This window comes from Rana temporaria, chromosome 6 (assembly GCF_905171775.1).
Source record: "Rana temporaria chromosome 6, aRanTem1.1, whole genome shotgun sequence".
NCBI lineage: Eukaryota > Metazoa > Chordata > Amphibia > Anura > Ranidae > Rana > Rana temporaria.
The window spans coordinates 114,653,008-114,677,358 of record NC_053494.1 but is presented as its reverse complement, the minus strand read 5'-3'; the positions used below and the strand labels follow the sequence as shown (position 1 = coordinate 114,677,358).

The 24,351-nt window shown below is 50.9% G+C and overlaps 1 protein-coding gene across 1 annotated transcript in view; it reads right to left on the bottom strand.

Annotated features, from left to right (window-relative positions):
- Nucleotides 1-13,541, bottom strand: part of CFLAR (CASP8 and FADD like apoptosis regulator) — an 84,172-nt gene extending 70,631 nt beyond the window's left edge. The window contains exon 1 of the mRNA XM_040357208.1: nucleotides 13,441-13,541. Coding sequence (XP_040213142.1) covers nucleotides 13,441-13,470 — 30 coding nt within the window. The 5' untranslated portion in view covers nucleotides 13,471-13,541. The remainder of the gene's footprint in view (nucleotides 1-13,440) is intronic.
- Between the last annotated feature and the right edge of the window lie 10,810 nt (nucleotides 13,542-24,351).

Sequence of the window (24,351 nt, the reverse complement as noted above, 5' to 3'; positions counted from 1 at the left end):
ATGCAATTCTGTCTTTTACTGGCAGCCAGTGAAGGGTTCTCAACGAAGGTGAGATTGATTCCCATTTTTTTTTCCCAGTCACCAGTCTGGCGGCCGTATTCTGATTGACTTGCAGACGGGAGATTTGGTACTTTGGGAGTCCGAGGTACAGGGCGTTAGCATAGTCCAGTCTGGAATTCACGATTGTTCCCACCACGACTGCTTCGTCTTCTTTGGGGATAAATGGAATAAGTCTGCATAGTAGGCGCAACAGATGGTGCGCTCCGCTGACTACTGACCCTATTTGTGCGTCCATTGTCATGAAGGTGTCAAAAATGACTCCTAGACTTTTGACTTTGGAGCTGGGGGTGATGCTTTGGCCCAGAATGGGCGGCGGTGTCCAGGTTGTTGCCAGTTGGCTCTTTCGGCTGGCGTGAAACATAAGGAGTTCTGTTTTTGAACTGTTGAGTTTAAGATAACTCTTAGTCATCCAGTTTTCTATCAAAGAGAGACATTTCTCTAAACTGAGATGATGATCCTTTTTGTTGCAGATGCGAAAATACAGTTGCGTATCGTCTGCATAAGAGTGATAGAGTAGTTCTTGGCTACTGATAATATCAAAGAGAGGGCGAAGATAGATGTTGAAAAGCACCGGTGACAGGGGGGATCCTTGGGGGACTCCACATGACACCGTGCGCTTTTCCGACGTGAAACAACCCAATTTAACTGTTTGTGATCGGTTTTCAAGAAAGGAAGAAAACCATGGTAAATCACCTTCTGCGACTTCTGCTACCTTGGCTAGTTGCATCAGTAACAGTTTGTGGTCTACCGTGTCAAAGGCTGCGCTTAGGTCCAGCAGAAACAGGAGACAAGATTCTCCTTCGTCTGCGGCCTCAAGGGCATCGTCCCATATTTTGAGTAAGGCCGTTTCTGTCCCGAGTCCGGGACGGAAGCCTGATTGTAATGGATCCAGTAGATTGTGGGTATCTAGATGCTGTTGCAGCTGTTGTACCACTACTTTCTCCATTATCTTGGAGAGAACATTTAGGCCTGTTATGGGACGGCGGTGAGTTGGGTCCTTGGGATCCAGGTTAGGTTTTTTCAAGATGGGCTGGATTGTGCCCTCTTTCAACAGGGATGGCACCGTGCCTTCCTTAAATGACTGGTTTATAAGCTGTGTGATGGGTGGTGCCAGGATGTCGGCACATTCCTTCAGCAGTTTGGTGGGGATGATATCATTGGGCGATGTGCTGTTCCGCAAAGCACCAATGATATTTTTTGTGGTATCGATGGAGATCGGTTCCAGAGTGAACTTTGTTGATTGTAGAGCGTTTCTGTGGGTGTTTTGTGGTTGATTGACGGTGGGGTTGAGGGGGGTATTGTTTTGCATGATGCTTTCCCGGATTCTTTCAATTTTGTTGAAGAAGAAATCCGATAGTTCATTGCAGAACTCTTGGGTGTCTGAGTTGGGGACTTCAAGACATCCTGGATTCATGGTCTGGGTGACCATCTTGAAGAGTTCGCGGGGGCGGTTTAGGGCGCTGTTAATCGCCATAGAAAAATGGTGTTTCTTGGCTTTGAAGATTTCTTTATGATATCGTGTTGTTATTGCCTTGTAGATGATGAGGTTATCCTCTGCAGGACTTCTTTTCCAGGCGGCTTCCGCCCTTCTGCGCTCTTGCTTCAGAAGCGACAGCTGGTTGTTAAACCAGCCGGACTTTCTTTTTCGGATGCAGGCTTTGCGTTTCGGTGCTACTAAATCGGCTGACTGTAGCAGGGCTGCGTTTATGGCATCCAGTGTATCTGCGGCTGTTTGATGTGGATGGATTGTTTTGATTCTGTTTCCCAAGGTAGATTTGAAGAGTTCCGAATGGAGCTTCTTCTGAGATCTAGCCCAGTGTATTGTCACCGGCTTGGGTGCTTTTATCACTGGGGGAATTTTGGAGATTATGAAATTAATTGCATGGTGGTCTGTCCATGGCAATGGTTCATTTTCTAAAATGCTTATTTTCAGATTTTGTCTGAAAATTAGGTCGAGTGTGTGACCTGAAGCATGTGTTGGCCCGCATATAAGTTGCTGTAGCCCTAATCCCTCCAGGTGATCGATGCAGGCGTCCGCAATGGGATCCTGTGCGGAGTTGGCCCACAGATTAAAGTCCCCGAGCAGCAAAAGGTGTTTGCTGTTAAGGGTATAAGTGGATATAAACTCCGTTAATGATGGCAAAAACTGCGATTTTGGCCCAGGTGGCCTATAGCAGAGGAGAATGTGAACAGTCTCCTGGGGGGAAGTTTGAAGTTGAAGAGTAATGCCGCATACAGACGGTCGTTTTTTGTGATGAAAAAAAAATGACGTTTGAAGTGATGAAAAAAAACGACATTTTTGAAACTTCATTTTCAAAAACGATGTAGCATACACACCATCATTTTGAAAAATGATGAACAAAGTGACGGCACTCTAAAGGGGAAGTTCTATTCGCCTTGAGGCTGCTTTTAGCTGGTTACTTGTTAGTAAAAGATGATTCGTGCTTTTTTGTCTGTTACAGCGTGATGAATGTGCTTACTCCATTATGAATGGTAGTTTTACCTCCCGTCTCAAAACTTGCTTCTGGGCATGTGCGGGTTTAAAAACGTCGTTTTGCCCACACACTATCATTTTCATTGACACAAAAAATGACATTTTGAAAAACGACACAAAAAATTCGAGCATGTTCGAATTTTTTTTTGGTCGTTTTTCTGAAGACATAAAACAACATTTTCCCCACACACTATCATTTTAAATGACGTTTTCAAAAACGTCATTTTTTTTCATCACAAAAAACGATCGTCTGTATGCGGCATAAGGGTTTCCATGAATGGAAGAGGATTTTGAAGGGCTGGCTTAGTGATTGTAATGCGATTCTTGTGGATCACCGCCAGGCCTCCTCCTCTTTGCCCTATTCTGTTTTCCGTTATAATGCGATAGTTTTCTGGCACCAATTCTCCGAGAATGGTGTTGCAGTCGTCTGAGAGCCAGCTTTCTGTAATAAAGAGGCAGTCTAGATCGTTTTGTAGTAAGAAATCGTGGATTTCTGATCGGTGTTTTACTGCCGATCTTGTGTTGATCAAAGCACATGATATGTGCTCGAGCTGGGTTAAATAGTTAAAATTTTTGATGGTCGATCGTCGATCGAATCTCAAAAGTTGCTCTATTTTTAAGGCCTTTTTGGTGACGGCTGGTAATGCTGTTGCGAATTGTCTCAGACCCCGAATAGAGTCCGCAGAGTATCGCAGATTAGCCATTGTCGCCAGTCACATTGTCGTCAGTCTTTCCTAATTGCGGCGGCCGCGAATGAGGCCTGGTCTTGCGCGGATGCGGGAAGAGCCGCGAGTAGGGTGACCACGTGTCCCGGTTTGCCCGGGATCGTCCCGTAATATACATTTTTGTCCCGTGTCCCGGGAGCCTTCAAACCGGGACAATAGAGAGTCCCGCAATCAACTGCCTGCCACACTCACTGCTGCTGCTGTCGCTGTAATTAAATGATTCTAAATCACTGGTTGCTAGGGAAGCCCCGCTTGGCTTGTAGCAACCAGTGACGTCACCGTGTCCCGCTCTCTGCGCCTCCGACTCCTCCCCCACCTCCTCCTCCTCCAGCGGCCAGCCGCGGTTCTTGCTGCAGAGAGAGCAGCAGCATCGTTACAGGGCAGGCAGAGACAGTGAGTCACTCACCGTCACCTACCAGTACCGCGGCACAGACCAAGACCTCCTCCTCCTCCCCTCCAGGCCTCGGTTGCTCAGCTGGACTCGATCCGCCGTCCGTCCTGACTGAGTCCCGACCTCCCGCGAGTCCCGACTTCCGCTGCGCCGCGCCGGCCATCCTTGGAGCAGGGGCAGAAAAGGTAGGTGCAGGGGAGGGGGGGGGGGTTGACCATGCAATGGGGGGAGATATTATACAGTCCAGATTACAATTTGCAGGGGCAGCAGAGGTGACAGTGAGAGAGGGGGGGGGGGGTTGCATGGTGCACCCCCCTTTTCTCTGTCACCTTTGCTGCCCCTGTAAATTGTAATGTGGACTGTATAATCTCTCTCTACCCAGTCCTCTGTCACCCAGTCACTCTGTCCCTCTGTCACCCAGTCACTCTGTCCCTCTGTCACCCAGTCCCTCCGTCACCCAGCTCTCCGTCACCCAGTCCCTCCGTCACCCAGCTCTCCGTCACCCAGTCCCTCCGTCACCCAGCTCTCCGTCACCCAGCTCTCCGTCACCCAGCTCTCCGTCACCCAGCCCTCCGTCACCCAGTCACTCTGTCACCCAGTCACTCTGTCCCTCCGTCACCCAGTCCCTCTGTCACCCAGTCCCTCTGTCACCCAGTCCCTCTGTCACCCAGTCCCTCTGTCACCCAGTCACTCTGTCACCCAGTCCCTCTGTCACCTAGTCACTCTGTCACCCAGTCACTCTGTCCCTCCGTCACCCAGTCCCTCTGTCACCCAGTCCCTCTGTCACCCAGTCCCTCTGTCACCCAGTCCCTCTGTCACCCAGTCCCTCTGTCACCCAGTCACTCTGTCCCTCCGTCACCCAGTCCCTCCGTCACCCAGCTCTCCGTCACCCAGCTCTCCGTCACCCAGTCCCTCTGTCACCCAGTCCCTCTGTCCCTCCGTCACCCAGTCCCTCTGTCACCCAGTCCCTCTGTCACCCAGTCCCTCTGTCACCCAGTCCCTCTGTCACCCAGTCCCTCTGTCACCCAGTCACTCTGTCCCTCCGTCACCCAGTCCCTCCGTCACCCAGCTCTCCGTCACCCAGCTCTCCGTCACCCAGTCCCTCTGTCACCCAGTCCCTCTGTCCCTCCGTCACCCAGTCCCTCTGTCACCCAGTCCCTCTGTCACCCAGTCACTCTGTCACCCAGTCCCTCTGTCACCCAGTCACTCTGTCACCCAGTCACTCTGTCCCTCCGTCACCCAGTCCCTCCGTCACCCAGTCCCTCTGTCCCTCTGTCACCCAGTCACTCTGTCACCCAGTCACTCTGTCCCTCTGTCACCCAGTCCCTCCGTCACCCAGCTCTCCGTCACCCAGCTCTCCGTCACCCAGTCCCTCTGTCACCCAGTCCCTCTGTCACCCAGTCCCTCTGTCACCCAGTCACTCTGTCCCTCCGTCACCCAGTCCCTCTGTCACCCAGTCCCTCTGTCACCCAGTCCCTCTGTCACCCAGTCACTCTGTCACCCAGTCCCTCTGTCACCCAGTCCCTCTGTCACCCAGTCACTCTGTCACCCAGTCACTCTGTCACCCAGTCACTCTGTCCCTCCGTCACCCAGTCCCTCCGTCACCCAGTCCCTCTGTCACCCAGTCCCTCTGTCACCCAGTCCCTCTGTCACCCAGTCCCTCTTTCACCCAGTCACTCTGTCACCCAGTCACTCTGTCACCCAGTCCTCTGTCACCCAGTCCCTCTGTCACCCAGTTCCTCTGTCACCCAGTCCCTCTGTCACCCAGTCCCTCTGTCACCCAGTCACTCTGTCACCCAGTCCCTCTGTCACCCAGCTCTCCGTCACCCAGCTCTCCGTCACCCAGCTCTCCGTCACCCAGTCACTCTGTCACCCAGCCCTCTGTCACCCAGCTCTCCGTCACCCAGCCCTCCATCACCCAGCTCTCCGTCACCCAGCTCTCCGTCACCCAGCTCTCCGTCACCCAGCTCTCCGTCACCCAGCCCCCCGTCACCCAGCCCCCCGTCACCCAGCCCCCTGTCACCCATCCCCCTGTCACCCAGCTCTCCGTCACCCAGTCCTCCGTCACCCAATCCCCTGTCACCCAGTCCCTCTGTCACCATGTCCCCTGTCCCCCAGTCCCTCTGTCACCCAGCCCTCTGTCACCCAGCCCTCTGTCACCCAGTCCTCTGTCACCCAGCCCTCTGTCACCCTGTCACCCAGCCCTCTGTCACCCAGCCCTCTGTCACCCTGTCACCCAGCCCTCTGTCACCCAGCCCTCTGTCACCCTGTCACCCAGCGCTCTGTCACCCAGCCCTCTGTCACCCTGTCACCCAGCCCTCTGTCACCCAGCCCTCTGTCACCCAGCCCTCTGTCACCCAGTCCCCTGTCACCCTGTCCCCTGTCACCCTGTCCCCTGTCACCCTGTCCCCTGTCACCCTGTCCCCTGTCACCCTGTCACCCAGTCCCCTGTCACCCAGCTCTCTGTCATCCAGTCCCCTGTCAACCTGTCCCTCTGTCACCCAGTCACTCTGTCACCCAGTCACTCTGTCACCCAGTCCCTCTGTCACCCAGTCCCTCTGTCACCCAGTCACTCCGTCACCCAGTCCTCCGTCACCCAATCCCCTGTCACCCAGTCCCTCTGTCACCCAGTCCCTCTGTCACCCAGTCCCTCTGTCACCCAGCCCTCTGTCACCCAGTCCTCTGTCACCCAGCCCTCTGTCACCCAGCCCTCTGTCACCCAGCCCTCTGTCACCCAGCCCTCTGTCACCCTGTCACCCAGCCCTCTGTCACCCAGCCCTCTGTCACCCTGTCACCCAGCCCTCTGTCACCCAGCCCTCTGTCACCCTGTCACCCAGCCCTCTGTCACCCAGCCCTCTGTCACCCTGTCACCCAGCCCTCTGTCACCCAGCCCTCTGTCACCCAGCCCTCCAGTCCCCTGTCACCCTGTCACCCTGTCCCCTGTCACCCTGTCCCCTGTCACCCTGTCCCCTGTCACCCTGTCCCCTGTCACCCTGTCACCCAGTCCCCTGTCACCCAGTCCCCTGTCACCCAGTCCCCTGTCACCCTGTCACCCTGTCACCCAGTCCCCTGTCACCCAGTCCCCTGTCACCCAGTCCCTCTGTCACCCAGTCCCTCTGTCACCCAGTCCCTCTGTCACCCAGTCCCTCTGTCACCCAGTCACTCTGTCACCCAGTCCCTCTGTCACCCAGTCACTCTGTCACCCAGTCACTCTGTCACCCAGTCACTCTGTCCCTCCGTCACTCTGTCCCTCCGTCACTCTGTCCCTCCGTCACTCTGTCCCTCCGTCACCCAGTCCCTCTGTCACCCAGTCCCTCTGTCACCCAGTCACTCTGTCACCCAGTCCCTCTGTCACCCAGTCCCTCTGTCACCCAGTCACTCTGTCACCCAGTCCCTCTGTCACCCAGCTCTCCGTCACCCAGCTCTCCGTCACCCAGCTCTCCGTCACCCAGCTCTCCGTCACCCAGCTCTCCGTCACCCAGTCACTCTGTCACCCAGCCTTCTGTCACCCAGCTCTCCGTCACCCAGCCCTCCGTCACCCAGCCCTCCGTCACCCAGCTCTCCGTCACCCAGCTCTCCGTCACCCAGCTCTCCGTCACCCAGCTCTCCGTCACCCAGCTCTCCGTCACCCAGCTCTCCGTCACCCAGCTCTCCGTCACCCAGCTCTCCGTCACCCAGTCACTCTGTCACCCAGCCCTCTGTCACCCAGCCCTCTGTCACCCAGCTCTCTGTCACCCAGCCCTCCGTCACCCAGCCCTCCGTCACCCAGCTCTCCGTCACCCAGTCCTCCGTCACCCAATCCCCTGTCACCCAGTCCCTCTGTCACCCAGCCCTCTGTCACCCTGTCCCCCAGTCCCTCTGTCCCCCAGTCCCTCTGTCACCCAGCCCTCTGTCACCCAGTCCTCTGTCACCCAGCCCTCTGTCACCCAGCCCTCTGTCACCCAGCCCTCTGTCACCCAGCCCTCTGTCACCCTGTCACCCAGCCCTCTGTCACCAAGCCCTCTGTCACCCTGTCACCCAGCCCTCTGTCACCCTGTCACCCAGCCCTCTGTCACCCAGCCCTCTGTCACCCTGTCACCCAGCCCTCTGTCACCCAGCCCTCTGTCACCCAGCCCTCTGTCACCCAGCCCTCCGTCACCCAGTCCCCTGCCACCCAGTCCCCTGTCACCCTGTCCCCTGTCACCCTGTCACCCAGTCCCCTGTCACCCATTCCCCTGTCACCCAGTCCTCTGTCACCCAGTCCTCTGTCATCCAGTCCCCTGTCACCCAGCCCTCTGTCACCCAGCCCTCTGTCACCCAGCCCTCTGTCACCTGTCACCCAGCCCTCTGTCACCCAGCCCTCTGTCACTCAGCCCTCTGTCACTCAGCCCTCTGTCACCTGTCACCCAGCCCTCTGTCACCCAGTCCCCTGTCACCCAGTCCCCTGTCACCCAGTCCTCTGTCACCCAGTCCTCTGTCACCCAGCCCTCTGTCACCCAGCCCCCTGTCACCCAGCCCCCTGTCACCCAGCCCCCTGTCACCATGTCACCCACTCCTCTGTCACCCACTCCTCTGTCACCCAGTCCCCTGTCACCCAGTCCCCTGTCACCCAGTCCCCTGTCACCCAGTCCCCTGTCACCCAGTCCCCTGTCCCCGTCACCCTGTCCCCGTCACCCTGTCACCCAGCCCCCTGTCACCCAGCCCCCTGTCACCCAGCCCCCTGTCACCCAGCCCTCTGTCCCCTGTCACCCAGCCCTCTGTCCCCTGTCACCCAGCCCTCTGTCCCCTGTCACCCAGCCCTCTGTCCCCTGTCACCCAGCCCTCTGTCCCCTGTCACCCAGCCCTCTGTCACTCTGTCACCCAGCCCTCTGTCACCCAGCCCTCTGTCACCCAGTCCCCTGTCACCCAGCCCTCTGTCACGGGCCCGCTGATTTCATGATACGCCCCTGCCCCCAAAACTGGCAAAAAAATTAGTAAAAAAACGTATTTTTTTTTGGGGGGGGGGGTGTCCCTGAATGGCAGTTTGGAAATGTGGTCACCCTAGCCGCGAGACGCCGGACGTGATGGGTGGAAGACTGTCCAAGTGAGCCGTCACTCGTTGAGTCTTCTCTCCTGGATTGGGAGATGTGTGCGTCTCAGGATTGCGGGGACAACCTGGTGCACACATCTGCTCATGCTGGTTTGTGATATCCCAATCAAGTCTCCACTTGTTCTTTGAAAAGAACCAGTGGCCAGGAAATGCAATGTTGCCAGGACCTTCACCAGTGGCTGCACTGCATGTGAGCGTTGTGTTGGGCTGGTGATGTCATCCTGCAGGGCTCTGGTAATTTCCAGGATGGCATCAGGGCTGAATCTGAAACGCCGATACACCTCCACATCAGCCATGCCAAAGAGGCTAATGCGCTGTGGGTATACCCTCTCACGTGCCCTCCTACGTGCCCTCCTCCTTCTACGCGCCTCTGCCTCTTCGTCTGCATACACTAGTAGTGCTAAGACCTCGCCTGCCCCTGGCATGTTGGCATACGAATGTGTTGTCCTATAAGTGTGGTTGCTCAGCTCGTCCGGGATGGTGCTGCTGTATTTGCTTTCAAGCTGACTTACTCAGGTCTGGAGCAAAGTTAACCGAGCTTTATGAGGAGTAACTTTCAGCCGGACATTCGTCTTATGCGCACAGCGCGTAGCCTACGCCGATCGCGCGTAGGTTCGGGAATCTGCTTATGTACATCATTTGCATATTTGAATACTAATTCTATGGCCGCGTAGGATGCCTTCAGCGGAAATATGCGCCTACGCCGCGTAAACTTAAACGAGCTAGGACGGACGGGAGCAGCCTTGTTTCTGGCGGATCTGGTTCTGTGACTGCGGCGCTTAGATAGGATGGCGCATCTTTACACTTACGCCGCGCATCTCCATATACGCCGGCGGAACTTCTTTAAGAATATGGGCCTAGAAGTTTAGGGTAAAAGACTTGGTGGTCATCAGAGATGTCACCACTGGGGAGATATAAAGATATGTCAAACGATCACCCTGTTGCCTGACTTGATGTCCACTTGCCCGCCATGCTGCAAGCTATCTTAAATGGATACCTGATATCTGGAGCAATGTCTATATACAGCATGCTTGTGGGCAGGCAGGACCGTATTGGGGTTGTTTGTCATGTCCTCCATGTTTTCCCATTTAATCGTTGGCCTGGGTCACATGGAAGACCTACACCACGTAGGTTCATCTGGGCTACGTTAGGCACTTTACACACACACACACCTGGGATACTCTACTTTGTGTCATCTTTACCAATTCCCTGGGGCATGGCTGAGGTTGCCGTGGGGGAATACTCCACCTTACGGCAGACCTCTACACTTAGAGATGAACGTACACCATGTACACTGACACCACAACTGTTGGTTCCATGTGAAAATGTACACTTCTCTGTATTATGCATTTAGAAGGGGCATGCTAAGCCAATGTCCACATCCACCTGTCCAGTGTTTTCCACTACTACTCCCAAGTAGTGCAGTGAGCCCCATCGTGCACTCTGCTCGATGCTTGGAGGATGGAATGGTTGCTGTAACACCCCATGTGGCACAGATTCCCCCTGCTGCCTGGGACCCTATGTCATTCACTGGCCCCTTCCTTTTTGTGAACGAATACAGTAAGTGATTGGCACTGATCACTCACTGTGTTCATACATAACTGAACCATAGTAAACTGTTTTATATATACACAGTGTAGGGTTTTAGCATTGGAGTGCACACCCTACTGCAATGGGCTGCGCACACCTTTGAAGCTTGTTATACTCTCTGTGGAACCTAAGGGGTTATTCCTCCGCATTGTGTAAAAAGGCTGTTTGATCCTGTCTTCTCTAATCCTCCCCTTTTTTTTACTGTCCCCAATCAATCTGATGTTATAACAGTGCTTTGGAGACACTCAACACATGCTCAATTTGATGTGTACTGCTAGAGAGTTGTTTTTTTTTAGGGGGGGGGTCAATCAGCACTGTCCAGACAGAGGGTCAGGGGTCATGCAGGCTCATAGGACAGTCAGGGAAGAATGAAAACTCCTCCTACAAGCTTTAACTAGACACTCATGGAAGATACAAGACTGCTATACACTACTGGTGAGAAAAAGATTTAGCAGTTTATATTTACTTAAAGAATTGTATTTCCAATGTTCTGTGTGTAGCGCCCCCTTACTTTCAGTATGGGCACTACGCTAAAGTTAGTGGGGAATGGTAGAGTTATTTGCTCCCATTCACAATTTGTTAAATTATGGGCTGCTGTCATTCCGGAACTGTCCTGTAGGTCAGTCTGCCCTCCAGGGGTGTTGTTTCCACCCCTGGGCGACAGGTGGCGCTAAAGGGGTTCTGGCGGAGCCACTTTTCCCCAGCAGCCAATTAGAGGAGTTTTCCCTCGTGGGGAATGCTGGGGAGGAGTATATCTGTGGCAGACGCCATCTTTATTGGTTCTTCCCGCGGGTTCCAGGTTCCAGGTGCGGCATCCACCTTTAGGGTGCGCGCATCCAGCGGACCCCGGCGATGGCCTTCCAGGCCGGGGTCGTATGCTACGCGGAGCTCCAAACTGCTGAGAGGGGCCCCAGTGACTTACTGGGTCCCCCGCTTTACTAAGAAGATCCCAGGCTGGGTGCCGCCCGATTGGGGGGTCGGCTTGAGGAGAACCCAGAGGCAGGTTTCCAACAGAGCTTGAACGAACCATCGGGGATCTGGTGACTGCAATGCTGACAGGTACTCTTTGTACCTATGTTCAATCTACCGGGAGGATTCGCTCAATTCGTCCATTTAGCTCATTTAAGTACTAGGCCTGTGGCAGAGGCCCTAGAGCCAGGTCTGTGGCAGAGGCCTGTTCCTCCCAGCAACTTAAAGTGACACTTCGGCTGCCAGGCTTGTGGCAGAATTCTGTCCGGGGGCACTTCACCCACTCTGGCTAGAGTGGCGACGAACGATGACTACCATTATTGTGCTGTTGAGAGCAGGATTGCTTTTTTTATTTCCAGGCCTGATACCGCAAGTTCTCTATCGCTTCATCAACCTTTCCTTCCTACTGCTTGTTGATGTTGGATATGTTGGGCCTGAAATAAAGCATTTGAAAACCCTTTCTTCGTGTATTGGACATTCGCTCACTACTTTATTCACCAACTGCACCCCTAGACAACATTGAGGTAACTTAATATGCCGATCCCAACAACAAACCAGTGGCTCCTGTGGGGGTAGCGCTGTTACGTGTACTGTAAGGGGTCAGATATAGTGAATGCAGGGTCCTGGGTTTAGTAACTCTTTAACGCTGCCAGGGATGATTACAATGATCAGCCTTGATTTATTTATGTAAAACCTTTAGAAAAAGTGCAGCTGCTTATAAAGCATGAGCTGGGGTTTTGCTTCAATTTGTTAGTGTATTTAAATCTGCTAGTGCATCTAACACTCCCCTAGTAGACTGCTAATGTTGCTGTCCAAAGGTGCTCCTTTAGAGTCGGTTCACACTAAGGCTGCATTCACACCTGAGCGTCGGTCGTTTGGTCGTTTTTGTGGGCGTTTTTTTCTGGCGTTTTGTCGCGCGTATTCATGCTTATTTGCGCGTTTGCATACAGCGTTGTCCGACGTTTTTTACTTCGACGTTTTTTATTTTAGCCAATAGGAAAAATTATCATCTTTTCATCACTTGTTGCTATGTTGGTAGATTTTTTTAATCTTCTGCATGGGCGACAAGTTCTATTGATTAAAGCGACGAAACGCCCGTAGCAAACGCCCGATGTCGCGCAAGTCGCTTGAATCGAGCGTTTCCATTACTTTCTATGGGAAATGGAAATGCTCAAATACGCCCAAACCGCCCGATACGCGCAACAAAAAAGGGTCCGGGACTTGTTTGAGCTTCAGGCGATCGTCGTTTCAGCGTTCGGCGTTGAGATGTGAACAGTCTCCATAGAGACTAATGTAATTTCGACCCTCCGGCATATTGTAGCGTCGCGCTTCAGGCGTTAAAACGCCTAGGTGTGAATGGAGCCTTAGGCGGCACGACTCCGGGGGCGGCTCTGCAAGTCGTCCTGAGGACGACTCCAGAGGCGATTTGCAAGACGACTTCTGTATAGAAGTCAATGCAAGTCGCCCCGAGCCGCCCCTGAAGTCGTACAGGGAGTACATTTCTAAGTCGGAGTGACTTGCGTCGCTCCGATTAGAACGCTCCCATTGCACTGCATGGGAAGCGACTCGTCAGGCGGCTAAGCCGCCTGACGCGTCGCCCCAGTGTGAACCGACTCTTATCCAGAGTGGTGTCTCTCTAATAAAGTAGGTATGTTACGGGTCAGATCACCAGGTGTAAAAAGCTGCCACATCTAATGATTTGTAAACTGAAATATTACATTTTTGGATTTGAGTTTATTGTTGGATTTGGGTTTCAGTATTTCCTGGTAGCAACAATGTAACTTATAATACAGGTAATCACCAGTAGGTGTTGAAACTCTGACTAGTCTCCAGAATATAAACGTAAAATCCTAATATAGATAATAACACCAAATAGTGTCGCAGTCATAAAACAGGACTTTGTAGGGCTGGGTAGAACATTAATCAAAAGCAGATCCATTTCCATATACAGACCGAGGACAAATCTGTAAAAGCTGTCACTATACCTGGAGCTCTGGGACCATTAGTATCTATGTATGTAGATAACAATACATTCCTGAGCCTCACCTGTATTTCAACTAACCTACATGATACCTACATCTCTTTCTATAGACAGACTGCTTTCAGTTACCACAAAGTCCAAGAATTACATAAAGTACCATACCTTCATTGTGGGGCAGCAAAGGGAGGTCATCCTGTTCAGCCGGGAGAGGTTTAGAGAAGAGCGAGTAGAGAGGAAGTTGCATCAGGAGGATTTCCCTGTAAATATCATATGACGTGCACGCAGCACAGGAGTCATAGCTTTCCCATTGTACGGTCTAGAGAAATCTGTTTTCTCATTAGCTCAGTGTATGATATACAGCCATGGCCAAAAGTTTTGAGAATGACACAAATACTAACTTTCACAAAGTCTGCTGCCTCAGCTTTTGAGATGGGAAATTGCATACACTCCAGAATGTTATGAAGAGTGATCAGACGAATTGCAAATAATTGCAAAGTTCCTCTTTGCCATGAAAATTAACTTAAAGCGGAGCTCAACCCTAAAGTGGAACTCACGCTGATCGGAACCCTCCCCCCCTCCGGTGTCACATTTGACACCTTTCAGGGGGGAGGGGGGTGCAGATACCTGTCTAAAGACAGGTATTTGCACCCACTTCCGGCCACACAGTTTCTGGTAAACTGCGGGCAGAACGTCACCTCCCGTCCTCCCCCCGTTGTGCTCTTGGAACACTTGGCTCCCAGAGCAAAGCGGGAGGAAATCAGCGGCGCAGCGCAACTCGCGCATGCGCCGTAGGGAACTGGGTAGTGAAGCCGGAGCGCTTCACTTCCTGCTTCCCTCACTGAGAATGACGGGGGTGCAGCAGAGTGATGAGCGATCGCTCGTCCTCTGCTGCGGACGGCGCTGGACTCCAGGACAGGTAAGTGTCCAGATATTAACCACTTGCTTACTGGGCACATAAACCCCCTTCGTTCCCAGGCGAAATTTCAGCTTACAGCACTGCGTCGCTTTAACTGACATTTGCGCGGTCGTGCGACGTGGCTCCCAAACAAAATTGGCGTCCTTTTTTTCCCACAAATAGAGCTTTCTTTTGGTGGTATTTGATCACCTCTGCGGTTTTTATTCTTTGCGCTATAAACAAAAAAAGAGCGACAATTTAAAAAAAATATATATTCTATAATAAATATCCCAATTTTTTTTTTAAAAAAACTATTTTTTTTCTCAGTTAAGGCCGATACATATTTTTCGATGTATTTTTGTAAAAAAAAAAAAGCACTGGTTTGTGCAAAAGTTATAGCGCCTACAAAATAGGGGACAAAATTATGATTTTTTTTATTATTATTTTTTTTACTAGTAATGGCGGCGATCTGCGATTTTTATTGGGACTGTGATATTGCGACGGACGTATCGGACACTTTTGACACAAATTTGGCGCCATTCACATTTATACAGCGATCAGTGCTATAAAAATGCACTAATTACTGTATAAATGTGACTGGCAGGGAAGGGGTTAACACTAGGGGGTGAGGAAGGGGTTAAATGTGTATCCTAGGTGTGTTCTAACTGTGTGGGGGGAGGGGGGTGACTGGGGGAGGTGACTGATGCTGTGTCCCTATGTACAAGAGACACAGATCGGCCTCCTCTCCTCTGACAGCACGTGGAGCTCTGTGTTTACACACAGAGCTCCACGTCCCTGCTGTGTCACCGACGATCGCGTGTACCCGGCGGACATCGCGGCAGCCAGGTACACGCATCGTCTTCCCAGTGATGCGCCGGGACAGTGTTTACCCGCTGCGCGCCCCCCAGTGGCGCGCGCGGGTAATGCTTTTAAATGACGTCCAAAGACGTCCAGTTGGCACTTGAGAGCCGCGCTGTTGACGTCTTTTGTCAATAGCGCGGGTCTCAAGTGGTTAAAAGTCAGCAGCTGCAGTATTTGTAGCTGCTGGCTTTTAATATTTTTTTTTCATGGCACATCCGCTTTAATCCCATAAAAAAAAATTCCACTGCATTTGTGAAGAAGGCTTCAGGGTGCCCAAGAAAGTCCAGCAAGCGCCAGGACCGTCTCCTAAAGAGGATTCAGCTGCGGGATCGGAGTGCCACCAGTGCAGAGCTTGCTCAGGAATGGCAGCAGGCAGGTGTGAGCGCTTCTGCACGCACAGTGAGGCGAAGACTTTTGGAAGATGGCCTGGTCTCAAGAAGGGCAGCAAAGAAGCCACTTCTCTCCAAAAAAAACATCAGGGACAGATTGATCTTCTGCAGAAAATATGGTGAATGGACTGCTGAGGACTGGGGCAAAGTCATATTCTCCGATGAAGCCTCTTTCCGATTGTTTGGGGCATCAGGAAAAAGGCTTGTCCGGAGAAGAAAAGGTGAGCGCTACCATCAGTCCTGTGTCATGCCAACAGTAAAGCATCCTGAGACCATTCATGTGTGGGGTTGCTTCTCATCCAAGGGAGTGGGCTCACTCACAATTTTGCCCAAAAACACAGCCACGAATAAAGAATGGTACCAAAATACCCTCCAACAGCAACTTCTTCCAACAATCCAACAACAGTTTGGTGAAGAACAATGCACTTTCCAGCACGATGGAGCACCGTGCCATAAGGCAAAAGTGACAACTAAGTGGCTCGGGGACCAAAACGTTGACATTTTGGGTCCATGGCCTGGAAACTCCCCAGATCTTAATCCCATTGAGAACTTGTGGTCAATCCTCGAGGCGGGTGGACAAACAAAAACCCACTAATTCTGACACACTCCAACAAGTGATTATGAAAGAATGGGTTGCTATCAGTCAGGAATTGGCCCAGAAGTTGATTGAGAGCATGCCCAGTCACAGAGGTCCTGAGAAAGAAGGGCCAACACTGCAAATACTGACTCTTTGCATAAATGTCATGTAATTGTCGCTAAAAGCCTTTGAAACGTTTGAAGTGCGTGTAATTATATTTCACTACATCACAGAAACAACTGTAACTTATTTATTTTTTTCGAATCCTCAAAGAATTTGCGCCGTAAGTTACGGCGGCGTAGTGTATCTTTGGCGGCGTAAGGGCACGGAATTCAAATGGATGTAATGGGGGCGTGTTTTATGTAAATACGTTGTGACCCGACGTAAACAACGTTTTTTTTTAATGGCGCATGCGCCGTCTGTGGGGGTATTCCAGTGCGCATGCTCGAAATTAAACGGGAACAAGCCAATGCTTACGACGGTGACGTCATTTTACGCAAATCCCTATTTGCGGACTACTTACGCAAACAACGTAAAAAATTCAAATTTCGACGCGGGAACGACGGCCATACTTAACATTGAGTACACCACCATATAGCAGCTTTAACAATACGCCAAAAAAAAAGCCGAACCCAAACGACGTAAAAAAAATGCGCTGGCCGGACGTACGTTCGTGGATCGCCGTAACTAGCTAATTTGCATACTCGACGCGGAATTCGACGGAAACGACACCTAGCGGCCGGCGGAAAAAATGCACCTAAGATCCAACGGCGTACTAAGACATACGCCTGTCGGATCGATCCCAGATGCCGTCGTATCTTGTTTTGTAGATACAAAACAAAGATACGACGCGGGAAATTTAAAATTACGCCGGCGTATCAATAGATACGCTGGCGTAATTCTTTTGTGGATCTGCCCCTATATATATATATATATACAGACTCAGTAGATAAGCCGACCTAACTCAGAATCTACGCCGACTTATGTTTAAGCGTATGCTCAAACAGAGATACGCTTAAACATATCTAAGATACGACGGCTTGCGCCGTCCTATCTTAGATTGCAATATTTTGGATGGCCGCTAGGTGGCGCTTCCATTGCGGTCGGCGTAGAATATGTAAATGAGGAGATACGCCGATTCACGAACGTACGCCCGGCCGACGCAGTACTTTTACGCCGTTTGCGTAAGAGATAGGCCGCGTAAAGTTAGAGCTAGGCCCTATTGGAATAGTAATGTCAAGTATGGCCGCCGTTCCCGCGTCGAAATTTGAATTTTTTACGTCGTTTGCATAAGTCGTCCGTGAATCAGGATTTACGTCGTTTACGCCCACGTCGAAATCAATAGGCCCGTGCGGCGTACTTAGCCGCAATGCACACTGGGAAATGTAGGCGCCCGGCGCATGCGCAGTTCGCAAAAAACGTAAAAAAACGTGAAGTCAAGTGCCATTAACATAAAACACGCCCTCCTCAAACACATTTGAATTAGGCGCCCTTACGCCCGCCGATTCAGGCTACGCCGACGTAACTTAGCAGGCAAGTACATTGTGAATCATGTACTTGCCTCGCTAACTTACGGCGGCGTAGCCTAAATTCCTTAAGCTACGCCGCCGCAAAGTTACGCGAATGTACCTGAATCTACCTATTTGTGCTTTTACCAATTGCACTTTTGTATCCAATTTTTATCTTGTTTATTGGCTGAAATTTTTTTTTTGCTGTAATGCACTAGGTGCTTGCGCCTTCCTGTCTCCTTGTTTTTGTAGTTTCACTTTGGATTCCCCTATCCATGGAAGGTTGTATCTGCCTAGCATTTGAAATTGTTGCACAGTCCTAATCAACAGTGGAAGACCTCTGAGCGCTGCAACTGATCGTTTTTGTAAGGCACAGAAACTAAATACATATGATCATAACTATGAAGAATCTCAGCTGAGGTGTGAAAGTGTAACTTAACTACTTCAGCCCTGGAAGATTTGACTGCTCAACGACCAGGCCATTTTTTCCCGATACGGCACTGCGTCGCTTTAACTGACAATTGCGTGGTCGTGCGATGCAACAAAATTCAAACAAGCTTTCTTTTGGTGGTATTTGATTGCGGTGTTTATCTTTTGTGCTATAAACAAGAGAAGGAGCGACAATTTTGAAAAAAAAAACGCAACGGCCCGGATTCACAAAGCACTTGCCCCGACGTATCTCCAGATACGCCGCGTAAGTGCAAATATGCGCCGTCGTATCTGTGCGCCGTACCCACAAACTAAGATACGCCTAAAAACAGGCTTAATCCCGCCAACGTAACTTGCCTACGCCGGCGTAGGGTGGGCGCACATTTACGCTGGCCGCATGGTGGCGCTGCCATTGATTAGCCATTCAAATATGCAAATGAGGAAAATACGGCGATTCACGAACCTGCGCCCGCCCGACGCAGGCTACGAGAGGTGCGCGTAAGTTGTACGTCCAGCGTAAAGTTGAGCCCCATAAAGGAAGTGTAACTCAGCAGCAGACTTGTATAGGTCTGCATCAGGGAACAGAAGCCGGCGTTTTTTACGTAGTTTACGTTGGACGTGTGTCTGGATGGGCACAGATTACGTTCATGGCGTAGGCAGTGATCCGGCGTATCTTAGGCAGTTGTTCCGACGTGGTTATGAGCATGCGCAGTTCATTCAACGTACTTGTCTGGCTCTCAAACCATCATTTGCATGGGGTCACGCCTCATTTGCATGGCTTTGCATGGGGCAAGCCCACTTCCACCTACGCCGGCCTGCGCCTTTGAAATATACGCCACTCCGACGCAGCTTTGGGAGCACTGGCTTCCTGAATGCAGTGCTTGCCTCTCTGCGCTGCGTCGGCGTAGTGTACAGGAGATACGCTATGGCGGCATAAATGTGCGCCGCTGTCTGTGAATCCGGGCCATTATCTTTTACTTTTTGGTGTAATAAATATCACACATAAAAAAAAAAAAAAAAAAAAAAAACTATTTTCCTCAGTTTAGGCCGATATGTATTCTTCTACATATTCTTGGGAAAAATAAAAAAAATTGCAAAAGTTATAGCGTCTATAAAATAGGGGATTTTTATCGGGACTGCGATATTGCTGCGGACACATCGGACACTTTAGACACATTTTTGGGACCATTGACAATCATACAGCGATTAGTGCTATAAAAATCCACTGATTACTGTATAAATGTAACTGGCAGGGAAGGGGTTAACACTAGGGGCGATCAAAGGGTTAACGGTGTTTCCTCACTGTGTTCTAACTGTAGGGAGGATGAGACTAACTAGGGGAAGAGAGAGATCTCCCCTGAAAGAACCAGGATCTTTGTGTTTACACACACAGATCCAGGTTCTCGCTTTGTCACGAGCGATCGTGGGTGCCCGATGGTCATCGCGCCCCTAGTGGCCAAAAGGCGAAGCCATGTAAGGTAACGCTGCTTCGCCCAGCAGTGCCATTCTGCCGCAGTAAAACTGCTGCGGATGGTTGGCAAGTGGTTAAGAAAAATATTTAAAATTGCAGCTTTCCTTTTTAGATACTCTATTCTGGACCCCCCCAGCAAGGAAAAATCCTTCCAGTTCTCTTTGTTTACAATAAGCTGGGCAGTGGTGTTTGCCATAATCAACCCTGTCTATACAGTGAAGGCAGATTTTCCTAATCAACTGTAACTAGATGTGACCACTGTCTTTCCTAACAAAGGGTTAAAGGATTATTGGCTGGGCTTCTTGCATTGCATGTTAATGAGTACAGGCGTGGGACAGACTGACTCACTGACATTGGTCAAATAACCTTTCAGTTAGTCAACCTTAATATCTAAATAGTAATAATTAATTACAAAAAAAAAATGAGGCATGCTGCATGAATTGTTAACGCATAACAAACACTTAGGCCCCTTTCACACGGACGGCTGTTCTGCCACATTTAAAAGCATGTTTATTTTCTGCTGAAATTCAAGACTCCAGGCACAGAGATCAGCTGCATTTGTACAGTGCGATTATCTGTGGTTGCGTTTACCCGCGGCACGATATTGGACGGGGTTCTGACTTGGATCCCTGCCAATACCAAGCACTGTGTATGGTATGAATCTTGAGGGGGAACTCCACGCCAAATTTCAAATAAAAAAACGGCATGGGTCCCCCCTCCAAGAGCATACCAGGCCCTTCAATCTGCTATGGATTTTAAGGGGAACCCCCGTATGCCAAAAAAACGGCGCGGGGTCCCCCCCAAAATCCATACCAGACCCTTATCCGAGCATGCAGCCCGGCCAGTCAGGAAAGGGGGTGGGGACGAGCAAGCGCCCCCCCTCCTTTACCATACCAGGCCGCATGCCCTCAACATAGGGGGGTAGATGCTTTGGGGCAGGGGGGGGCCTGCACCCCCCTCCCTGCCCAAAAGCACCATGTCCCGATGTTGATGAGGACAGGGCCTCTTCCCGACAACCCTGGCCGTTGGTTGTCGGGGTCTGCGGGCAGAGAGCTTATCGGAATCCGGGAGCCCCCTTTAATAAGGGGGCCCCCCACCCTAGGTGAATGAGTATAGGGTACATCGTACCCCTACCCATTCACCTGGAGGAAAACATTTAAAAAAAACACACTACACAGTTTTTTTAAGTAATTTATTAGTCAGCTCCAGGGGTCTTCTTCCGACTTCTTCGTTCTTTCGGGGGGCGTTCTGCCGGGCCCCCGTTTTTTTCTTTAAGCTCTTTTACAAGTGGGGGCCCTGGTCTTTATCGCCGTCTTTTCTGTTCGCTTCTGCCAGGGGGGGGGCGCCGTCTTGTTCTGTTCTGCTGGGGCGCCCGCTTTCTTCTTTAAGCTCTTTTACAAGCGGGCCCCGGTCTTCTGTCGTCTTCTTCCCCTCTTCTCCTTTTTCATTCTGCCGGGCTTCTCCGCTGACTTCTTGCAGCTCTTTTAGCAGCGGGGGCCCAGTCTTCTGTCGTCTTCTTCCCTCTTCTCTTCTTCGATGTTGACACGTCGCTTCCTCCCGCTGTAATGCCGGGTGCACGGCTCGCACCAATTTATATAGGCCTCTTATGACGTCCCAGTCCCATCATGCTTCGGGTGGTGAAGACATAAGGGGGCTGGGTTTACCGGGTGATATCCGCCCCCGTTATGTCATCACCAACATTTTCAATTACTTTAAAAACCTGTGTAGTGTTTTTTTTTTAAATTTTTTTTCCTCCAGGTGAATGGGTAGGGATGCGATGTACCCCATACTCATTCACCTAGGGTGGGGGGGCCGGGATCTGGGGGCCCCCTTATTAAAGGCGGCTCTCGGATTCCGATAAGCTCCCCGCCCGCAGACCCCGACAACCAACGGCCAGGATTGTTGGGAAGAGCCCTGTCCTCATTAACATGGGTACAGGGTGCTTTGGGTTGGGGGGGGCGCAGGACGCCCCCTGCCCCAAAGCACCTACCCCCCCATGTTGAGGGCATGCGGCCTGGTACAGTTAAGGAGGAGGGGGGGTGCTCGTCCCCACCCCCTTTCCTGACCGGCCGGGCTGCATGCTCAGATAAGGGTCTGGTATGGATTTTGGGGTGGACCCCACGCCGTTTCTTCTGCGTACGAGGGTTCCCCTTAAAATCCATAGCAGACCCAAGGGCCTGGTATGCTCTTGGAGGGGGAACCCATGCCGTTTTTTTTATTTGAAATTTGGCGTGGAGTTCCCCCTCAAGATTCATACCAAACACAGCTGATACAGTGCACTGCGATTACCTGCGGTTATGTGCCGATAGCTGCGCCAGATCGCACCTGGACGCATTCAATCTATTTTTTCTATTTGCACATAACCGCAGGTAACAAAACTGCAGGTAACCACAGTGTGTGAAGGGTGTCATAGGAAAGCATTGTGTGCTTCTAGCTGCGGTAAAATCCGCAGCTAAAAGCACCATTCTATCCATCCGTGTGAAAGGGGCCTTATTGGGGTTTTCTGAAATTTGACTGCAAAAGTGGAAATAGGCTTTAAAAGTATAGAGCGTGGTTTTGATGCAATTTTTTTTTCTTTTTTTAGCTGTACATTCACTGTATATAACTGGTTGCTAAGGAGGGAGTCGGAAAGCCGGCCGCGGCGTTTTTAACAATCAATGAGTCATCAGCTGTCAGCGGGTTTTCCTGCTAAATGTAAAAAAAAAAAGAGTTGCCGGCTAAAAAAAAGTGTGAAAAAAACAGCGGTCCATACCAGGCCCTTGGGTTTAGTAAATGGCATGGGGTCCCCCCAAAATCCATACCAGTCCCCTATCTGAGCATGCAGCCCGGCAGGTCAGGAAAGAGAGGGGAACCATACCTGGCCGCATGCCCTCAACATGGGGGGTGGGCTCTCTGTGCCCCCCACCCAAAACCACCTTGCCTCTATGTTGATGGGTACAAGGGCCTCTTCCCAACAACCCTTGCCTGGTGGTTGGTGGGGTCTGTGGGCAGGGGCTTATCAGAATCTGAAAGACCCTTTAACAAGGGGGCCCCTAGATCCCGGCCTCCCCCCATGTGAATGAGTATTGGGTACATTTTACCCCAACCCATTCACCAAAAAACAAAAGTAGTGCAGTCTTCTTTGTCCGGTGTTCTTCATCTGCCGTCGACGACCCTCCTCCAATGCTGCATCCCTCTGGGCTGTCCGCTCCAATGTCAAGCTTGTCTTGTATAACGATGGGGGTGTGGCCATCGGATGATATCATCCAGAGGCTCCGCCCCTTGTAACGTCACCACCCAGGGCATGATGCGCCTGTGACATCACAAGGGGACAGGGGCCCCAGGAAAGTGTCATTCAATGGCCATGCCCCCCATCGTTATTTAAGACATGCTTGACATTGGCGCGGACAGATCAGAGGGACGCAGCATCGGAGAAGGGTCATTGGCGGCAGAAGAAGAAGACCAGAAAAAGAAGACAGGATATTATAATCACCTTATCCAATCAGAGACTGCTTTGCATTCATTGAGAAATTGCAAAGTATTCAGTGAATGGCACCCATGCCGAGTGGCCGACCTCCTGTGTGCACAATGCAGCAGGGCAGCCGCTAAGCACTGAATCCTGAAGCTTGTGGTGATCACTGAAGTAGTGATGTCTACTGCAGTGATTTCCACCTACTGAACTTGGAGCGTATCTACCCTATCAGCTGATAGTGGGCAATAGCTGCATAGGCTCTGGTTATATCTTTCAGGGGAGTTGAACACCGATCTTTCTCTTCCCCTAATTAGTCCCATCCTCCCTACAGTTGGAACACAGTGAGGGAACACCGTTAACCCTTTGATCGCCCCCTAGTGTTAACCCAATGAGTGCATTTTTATAACACTAATCGCTGTATGATTGTCAATGGTTCCAAAAATGTGTCTAAAGTGTCCAATGTGTCCACAGCAATATCACAGTCCCGATAAAAATCCTCTATTTTGTAGACGCTATAACTTTTGCACAAACCAATCTATATACGCTTATTGCAATATTTTTTTTTTTTTTTTTACCAAGAATATGTAGAAGAATACATATCGGCCTAAACTGAGGAATGTGTGATATTTATTACAGCAAAAAGTAAAAGATACTGGGGCAGATCCACAAAAGGATTACGCCGGCATATCTATTGATACGCCGGCGTAATTTTAAAATTCCTGCATCGTATCTTTGTTTTGTATCTACAAAACAAGATACGACGGCATCTCGGAGGGATCCGACAGGCGTACGTCTTAGTACGCCGTCGGATCTTAAGGTGCAATTTTTCAGCGGCCACTAGGTGGCGTTCCCGTCGAATTCCACGTCGAGTATGCAAATTAGCTATTTACGGCGATCCACGAATGTACGTCCGGCCGGCGCATTTTTTTACATCATTTGTGTTCGGCTTTTTCCGGCGTATACTTAAAGCTGCTGTTATGAGGCATACTCAATGTTAAGTATGGCCGTCGTTCCCGCGTAAAAATTTATAATTTTTACGTCGTTTGCGTAAGTCGTTCGCGAATAGGGATTTGCATAGAATGACGTCACCATCGGAAGCATTGGCTTTTTCCGGGTTAATTTCGAGCATGCGCACTGGGATACCCCCACGGACGGCGCATGCGCAGTTAAAAAAAAACGTAATTTACGTCGGGTCACGGCGTATTTACATAAAACACGCCCCCATTACATCCATTTTAATTCCGCGCCCTTACGCCGCCAAAGATACACTACGCCGCCGTAACTTACGGCGCAAATTCTTTGTGGATTAGAAATAAAAAAAATAAGTTGCGGCGGCGTAGTGTATCTTAGATACGCTGCGCCAGGCGGAAGATTACACGCAGGTATGTGGATCTGCCCCATTGTGGTTTTTTTTCCAAAATTGTCGCTCCTTCTCTTGTATATGGGTGATGCTGAAAAATGTATGTAATGGTCTACGTGTACATTATTGCTT